The sequence below is a fragment of the Pungitius pungitius genome, chromosome 11 (genome assembly GCF_949316345.1).
Source record: "Pungitius pungitius chromosome 11, fPunPun2.1, whole genome shotgun sequence".
Lineage (NCBI taxonomy): Eukaryota > Metazoa > Chordata > Actinopteri > Perciformes > Gasterosteidae > Pungitius > Pungitius pungitius.
The window spans coordinates 18002444-18010615 of NC_084910.1; the positions used below are offsets into that span (position 1 = coordinate 18002444).

The 8172-nt window shown below is 46.9% G+C and overlaps 1 protein-coding gene across 1 annotated transcript; it reads left to right on the forward strand.

Moving 5' to 3' along the window:
* The first annotated feature begins 1234 nt into the window (after nt 1-1234).
* Nucleotides 1235-3771, forward strand: vmo1b (vitelline membrane outer layer 1 homolog b). The gene is made up of 4 exons (XM_037454690.2): nt 1235-1459; nt 2850-2962; nt 3059-3365; nt 3695-3771. Exons 1-4 carry the CDS (start codon nt 1235-1237, stop codon nt 3695-3697), a joined length of 648 nt encoding a protein of 215 aa, XP_037310587.2. The 3' UTR covers nt 3698-3771.
* The last annotated feature ends 4401 nt before the right edge of the window (nt 3772-8172 follow it).

An 8172-nucleotide genomic window follows, 5' to 3' on the forward strand; every position in this document is an offset into this window, starting at 1 on the left:
TAGTCAAACTTCACAGAGATAATAATACACTGATCTACGTTTAACTCGCGCTCCCCAAAAAACGACCACTGAAGCGACCAAACCACATCAAGTGGAAAAGGAAAGAAGACGACAACAAGTGGACGTTCTGCAGAACCGGGACACGTTTGTTATGCTTCTGTGATTCCTGCTCCTCCCTCCGATAGATTCTGTAACAGGATATTACTGGCCCAACATTGCCAATTCATTTGGCTTAATTTCCTTCATTGCACAAGGAAAAAAAAAAAAAAAGACCTTCTCTCCCAACTCTTTAATTAAATGGCCTGAAGGAAGAAGCTTCTGGCTCTTCTGCATGCAGCAGGTCACTCGGCTAATCCCTGGCTGTAATCGTTTGCACACTCCAGCGCCCTCCGGTCGTCGAGGCCCGTCTGACTACGAGAAGCATGGAATCACACCCGGAAGAGGGGGGAGGGAGGGAGGGAGGGGAGGGAGGGGCGAGCACAGCGGCCTGAGGAGCGAGAGCCCGCAGATGTTCCTGATGTTCACATCATGACGCCGTTTGAGGAATTGAGTTTGTTTTCCAAATGCAGCCTCATTCTGAGATAAATAGGAACCAGTTCGACACTTCTTCACTGAAGAGGGCTAAAGGCCCCCCCCCCCCCCCCGAAGCATTGTGGGTAAGATGGCATGTGGTTAGTTTATTGTGTTCACCTTGGAATAAGACTCAGGTGTGTGGCTACAGAGTTGTAAATAATCACAGAAGACTAATAAAGAAATGAATTAAATGAAAAACTTGACAGAGCAGGTAGGGGAACACATCATAAAAAGTCCATTTTTGCATCTACTCTTTTTTTTTTTCTTCTACCAGCCGACACGTGCACCGTATCAACCCGAAACCTGTTTCAGCAGCCCCCAGGTCGCCCACCGGCGTGGTGAGATCTCCAGAGGAGGACGTGCACTCAGTGGCATCTGGGATGCTGGCTTGCACTGTGTTGTTGATGGAGGGGGAGGGGGGGGGGGGGGGGTTAAACTATTGAATCCTTATCCTGTCAGCTGTGACTCAAAAGATGAATTGCGTTACCAATAGAATGACATGTTGATGAACTTTGTTAAAAAACACCATCTGTTGGATCCCACGGCACTCTGTAAATGATTCAACCCCCATGGATACAAGTGGTCTTTTTCCCAACGGACCCATGGAGGCTATAAGAGCTCCAAGGCCCAACCCTCGCCGTACACCCCCCTTGTCTCCAACATGGCGAGCCTCCTCCTCTTCCTCTTCCTCTCCTCGGCGGCGCTGGCGGCGCTGCCCGGCGGGCGGTGCCAGGAGCAGAAGGTGTTCCTGCAGCGGGCCGGCGCCTCCTTCAGCGGCAGGGAGTACAGGTCCCTGCTCACCGTGAGCAACGGGGAGGCGTTCGGCGCGTGGACCTGGCCCGAGATGTGCCCCGACGACTTCTACGCGGTCGGCTTCAGTCTCAGGGTGAAGTTGGGTCGGGGGGGGGGTCGTCTTCGTGTTCGGTTTTTCACTCAAGTGTAGAAAGATACACTACTGAATGGACGTGAACCCCCGTTGTTTAAGACAGTGATTCTCAACTGGTGGGTCGCGGACCCGTTTTTTTAATGGGTCCAGGGGTCTTTGCCCGAAAAAAAAATTGAATTAAAAAAAAAAAAAAAACACGAAAAAATTCCTCCTGTGATTTTATTTGAAAGGGATTTTTTTATGCAGCGGAGTGTCGTTTTTTTTTGCCGGCTCGTCCATGTTTTCAGCAGCGTGTGCCAGTTTGGGTCAAGCCATTCTGATAAGGGGGAGACATTGGGTTTTTAGGATAATTAAACATCCTGAATATAAAAATTTTAAAATTCAGCTTATTGTAGCAGGTGGCACCATGTGGTGGCGCTGTGGGGTCAAGGCGGTGCACCTATAAAAGGGGAAGTGGCACTTTGCCATGAAGTGCCAGTTTCCTGTTGGGTGGCCATTGTATGGTTGGGCCCCCAGTAGTGGTGAGACAGCTCCATTCTCTCTTGATTTGTAAATATGTTTGTTTATTCTTTCTTATGTACGGGTGGTAGATTTTAATGGAGTTTTGCATGATAGGATCGGGAGGAGAGGCACCGATCCGGGCAAAGAGGGAATGAATGGGTGTGAATGGGTGTTTGATGCAGCAGGTATGTTGGGTTTCTAATTAAATTAAAGTATGAATTAAAAGGTCATGTATCTTTGTGTTTCAGTTATTATCCCGCTACCTGCTGTCCTTTTGTTAGTTTTGTTTTTTGTTTTCAGCGGTTAGTCCGCTCCTGGTCCATTGTATTTTGTTTTCTTTGCGTGTTTTAGATGTAAGAGCGGACTAACCACTTTAAGTTTTTGTTTGTTAGTTTGTTTGTTTTTCTGATCACTTTCTCCACATTCCAAGGTACACCTCCTGCAGTGCTCCGGGCAAACCCTGACCTATAGTGTGAACTGAGGGGGGGGTGCTTGCAGTGTGTGCCGTGATTTGCCGTGGTTGGCCTTATACACAGGTGTGCTGTGCCGTGCTAAGCGGGTTTGACCGCGGTGTGTTGGAGCCTGCAGTGTGTCTGTGTATGTGGGGTCGGATTAGACCCATTTGTAATAAATATTATTAACCTACATTCGGCCTCCGTTTCTTATATTAATAAGTTAACATTATGATCTTGGTTTTGAATTGAGAAGTTGAGAATGTTCCTTGATTTGGGTCGCTGCTTGTCATTAAGGGGTGATGGTGGGGCCCCGGAGCCAGACCAGTTGAGAACCACTGGTTTAAGATGTCTCGTAGGGCCCTAATACTGACGTAACCCCCCCCCCGCACCGTTAGATAACAAGCTGATCTGGGAACTGCTCTCTGTTTCCTCAGGTGGAGCCAAACCAGTACGCGGCGGACGACACCGCCCTGAATGGGATCCGCCTCATCTGCGCCAAACAAGAGGACCGAAGCTTCCTGTACTCTGTGGAGTCCCACACGGGCTAGTGAGTGGCTTAATATGGCTATTAAGTCATCAAAATGACATCATCATCAATTAACAACTATACCCCCCCCACTGCTTCCCTTCCTCTCCTGTCCAGCTTCGGTGACTGGTCCCAGCCTCAGTACTGCCCCAGCGGGGTGCTCACCGCCTTCCAGCTGCGCGTGGAGCCCCACCAGGGCCCCCTGGTGGACGACACGGCCGCCAACAACATCAAGTTCCGCTGCAGCAGCAACCCGACGCTGGAGGGGCACGGCGCGGCCTGGGGGGAGTACGGCCCGTGGAGCGAGGAGTGCTCCGGCGGAGGGATCTGCGGCATCGAGACCAAGATGGAGTACCACCAGCCCGACCTGGACGACTCCACCCTCAACGACGTGCGCTTCCACTGCTGTGACAGGCCCCAGCAGGTAGGGACGCATAGGGGGGGGGGCACGCAACACATCCAGCAGTTAAATCGCTCATTCTTTAAGGTCCATGTGGCCTTTTAGGTTCTCATGAAGAACCAAAAGCTGTTTCCAAGCCTGTAGAACTTTTGGGTTACATTTAAATAATAGATAGATAGTAGGTGGTTCAGTTAAGAAGGATTTAGTCACTGACGGCCTTTTACTTTTGGTTGTTCTTTGCGTTTTTATTCTCATTTGAGGTGAGATTTGTTCTGACTTTGTGGAACATGTGGAGCATATTCAGTGTGTGCGCTACATGGCTGATGATGTGATGGCGTTTTCTTGGTTGACAGTAATCGGCAGGTGAACATCCACCCGGTCTCCACCCACCCTCCAAGCAGACAAACAATAAAAAAAAAGCTCCTTTCACCTGCTTCTGTCTCTTTTATATCTATCTTTAATATCCAGAATGTGTATCAGTTCCTTGGTGGCGTGTTTTTTTTTTTTTACACATCCCGGGTCTCGCCGACCAATGAGCTCACGGCGGCGTGTCAGAGGGATCTCCAGCACGAAGCCCGGCCTCCCCCCAGAACTCCCGTCCCGCAACTGAGGTCATTAAGAAATGACAAGAGAGGGGATGTTAATTCATTTACAGTTTACGGCCTGACCGAGGTTGATAAGACACACACACACGGGGGGGGGGGGATCGTGTTAATTAATCGGCGGGTAGTTAATCTGCTCACGCCGCCGTGGTGGTTCTCAGAAGGTCCCGCGGGTCGAGGCAAAGTGATTCCGGTCTTATTGAACCCACTGCAGAGGGTCCGGTGATGGATGCACTCGAACTGACCTCATGTCCGGAGTTCAAAGTGACGGTTACGGTTCTATCGATCAATTGTTTTAGTTCAGTCTCAGGCCTAGCTCGAGATGACATCACTATGACGTCATCGGCGTTGTTTACAAGTAACCTGACCTTCATCAAGAGATGTTTTTTTTTTTTCATAATTGGAATTCTATTTTTTTCATTTATCCGATATCTATGTTTCTGAACGTCTTTGTGGTACTTTTATTTTTCATTGATTCTTATTGAGGAGGAGTTCACCCGCAGAATGACTTTCAAACTCATGCTGCAGCTGCAAAGGGGAAAATATTTGCATCTGCAGCGTTGGCGTTGTGTGTTTCTGTGGCGGTGGGCAGAAGCTGTGCGCGCTCCCCTCAGGTGTTGTGTGTGTTGTGTGTTTAGCTGCTGCGGATGTGGAGGGAATGTTGTTCAGAGAGCTCTGGGTTTGCTCCGGTGATGTTTGATTCAATAAGAAGGCTGTTTTCTATATATCTTTGTTGTTTAATTCCAAGGCTGCGTATAGTTTCATCAGCTAATTAAAATGGAATTTGTTATGTTTGGACATTTTAGCCGACCGAGTATTTCTTCTATTTTGTACATGAATTAATCTTCATTAAAAGTGGGTTAATTATGTGTAATATTCCAGTAGATTTTACATCCTTGCCTTTACTGTACAGCTGTTCTTCTGCGATTGAATAAGCGCTTCTACTTGATGTGAAGCCTTCTAAAAACACAAAGTGAGGAAATCGTCTGAAAGACGATGCACAAATATGAGTCCAGGTGCCACTAGATGGCAGTGCAGCGTCAAGGGGAACTTCAACCTACATCTCACCTAGGGGGGGGGGGACACATCCAACACAAGCATTTTAGATTAATTTCACGGGTGCAGGGAAATCTGGGTGAACACCTGGAATCAGCGTCGTACTGCTCCACCTCTCAGTGGACCTCAGGGGACCCTCTGACCCCCCCCCCGAACGCTGTTTCGACATCTTGTAACAATTACACGACTAGAAGAAGAAAAAAAAAAACACGCTGCAACGTCTGCAAAGTTTGGCCTCTGGGGGTCTCAACAACGCTGCGGCCCCAAGGGGGGTGGGGGGGGTCACGCGTCTAATGTCCAAAAACCGAAGCGCCTTAGCTCCCCCCAAATCTGCCTCAAGGAGCAATCAGACCTGCTGCAGTGGACAGAGTGGATGTGTGGGTGCCCGTGGTTTTAGTCGAAGGCGAAGCCGGCCTCTTAATGATCATAAGCTCCCCTGGGGGGGGCAGCGCAGCTCATGACTTATAGATCAGGCCGGCTGTGTTGACTCCACAGTAAATATACTTTGTTCACAAAGCACTGAAGGGTTATTATCGGCGGCCTGTGGCCATTGTGTGAGATATTGACTCCAGGGGGACAGTTCTGGGGCGGAATGGCATTGTTTGGATGTAAGGGCACGAGAAATGGTGTTGCTGTGAGGGTGTAATAACTGTAAAGTTGATCTATTCTGGGGTCTCCACAGGCATGAAGGCATTAACCAGATGGAGCCCTTTTTTTTTTTTTTTTTTTTTTTTTTAAAGCCCCAAAAAGCAACCAACACGTTTTCTCAGTCTGCTTCTTTTCTTCCCTGCGTTCTCTGGGCTGAAGTCGCTATTTGTCATGGCGACCGTTTCATCCGACTCCCAGGACCGTCCCTTGTGTGGCACGAGAACACAACACCTCCCCCATCGTCAGAGCCTGCTGATTCTCAGAGGTTTCAGGTGAAGCTTCGGTCCTCACATCCGCTCTCATCTCCTCCAATTCGTTTTATTCCCTCCATAATTTAAGCGGCGTGTGTGGGAATATATACTGTAAAATATTTACACAGCTGAGAGAGTAAAGCGATATTCGAGTTGTCTCATTTGGAAAAATGTCAGAATATACAAATGAACCACTTTTTTATTTAGTTTTTGCTTGCAGCAGGTATCTATATGTATTGATAATGTCTACCAACTGGAAACAAAAGAAACTCTATTCATGATTTAGCGTGAAATAACTATAATTCCTGCAAAGCTTTGTCGCTTTTAATAGCGGCCGCATTTCCTCTGACACAAAAGAAGCAACAACACGTGTACACATTAAATATAAATCATTTTATAATATACAAATTGTACAGATGTCATGAACAATAGGAATGTGGACATACTCATAGATAGCAAAGATAAAGAGTGCTTTTTCCCTCCTTGATAGCGAAACACTGCTTTGCAAGTGACAACAGCACACGATCGAAAATACTCAACATTCAAGATGGCGGCCGAGGCGGAAAAAATAAACATCAGAGAGAAAAAAAAAAAAAAAAATTCCAGAGGCTGGGATCAAGCTAAAGTGACAACGCAGAAGAAGAAGAAAGAAAAGAAATGACGGCATCCTATTGTATCATGTTCTGTTGATTCTACTCTGCCCGTTTCACATCATAGTAGCACACAGGACATGAACCATTGCGTTTTAATTTTTTTCTTTACGATTGCACCAGCGCCACTACTGACAATTATGCTCATAGGAGACAGGAAACTGCATATGATCGTTTTTTTTTTTTTTAATTTTTTTTTTAATGGTTTTCACGCAAACGGGCAGAGAGCTGCAAAAATGTATATTTAAGTCTAACATCAGTCAGAGGTCTCCGCCTTTTTCACTAAACACAGTTCAGGATCATTTAACTGATGAAGTGTGAGATCCGGCCTCGCTTTTCTCTCGCCTCTCTGTGATTTCCTTTCAACCAGGAAAGAAAAAGAAAAATATCTCGATTAACCCACAGTCCCTGAAGTGCACTCGCGTCGGAGGTCAGACGGGGGGGGGGGGGGGGGGGGGGAGGAGGAGGAGGAGTCGAACCCACGCTCACGTCCCGTCGGATCCGCTTCTTTTACTTCTCATTATGATCGAACGGGGATAAACGTCACGGGTTTCAGATTAAAAAACAACAATAAAAATGGAGAAGTAACACTGAAACCAATTCATAGAGCAGATACAGTAGATGACAGTTCGAACGTTTATCTCGACGCGGTGGAAAATGAAGAAATTGATTAAAATCTGTGACGAAATAAGTTGACCGGGATGCTTTGGTTGACGTTTGTCAAAAATATTCACAACGAGCTCGTCAGCTTTCCAAAGGCGTCTTTTTTTTTTTTTACGGTATTGCCTTTCCTCTTCCTAAATTCATCTTTGTCACCTCCTGACACACATGACCCAGTGACAGCAGCTCTGGGAGCTTTAAATATTCCTTGCATACAATAAGTGCTCATTAAAGCCGAACCAGCTGACGGCTAAAAGCAGCCCAGAGAAGTTTCTACCGACCCATCGGACACAACGGCGCGGAGGGATAGCATCATGTGACTCGGTCTCTTCATTCGGTGTTACCAGAGTAACCGGAGGGTTATCTGTCACGTGCTAAATTCAGGCTCCATCCCGGCCCCAAATACGACCCTTGACCTCCGTCTGCCATGAGCGAGCTCGCTCACGGCAATGGACTTTGTCATATTTGGGAGGGGGGGGGGGGGGTTCAAAACCAACAACAGCCCTCGGGAGGTAGCTCGAAGAAATACATTAGCAAGCTTTAGCAACACAGAGGCCGCCATGAAAAGAATGTCTGGACTCAAAAAATGCAACATTCACAATAATGGTAACAATAAAAAGGATAGAACTTCAAAACATCTGAAAAGTCACAACACGTTTCCCTCCGCACTCCAGTAATTAAAAAAAAAAAAAAAAAAAATGTGGACAACAGCTTCAAAAACACCGACACGGACTGAAGCGAATCTGCCCTGTTTGACCGTAACAGACAAGTATAACACTTAAATCACTTTAAGGAACTTTAAAAAAAAGCAGATGGGTGGGCATTTACAGTATTTGTAATAAGGCTAAGCTGGTCACAGTTTTTAATATTCTACTATTCTACACAAAATCACTTGCCATTTTACATTGAAAATCTCAGCGGCGGGTGGATTTCGTTAAGCAGAGCACTTACTCGGCGTAATCGA

Coding starts and splice junctions, on each gene's coding strand:
- vmo1b (XM_037454690.2), top strand. CDS start 1,235: ATGGCGAGCCTCCTCCTCTTCCTCTTCCTCTCCTCGGCGGCGCTGGCG. Junction 1,460..2,849: donor CGGTCGGCTTCAGTCTCAGG/GTGAAGTTGGGT, acceptor CTGTTTCCTCAG/GTGGAGCCAAACCAGTACGC. Junction 2,963..3,058: donor GTGGAGTCCCACACGGGCTA/GTGAGTGGCTTA, acceptor TCTCCTGTCCAG/CTTCGGTGACTGGTCCCAGC.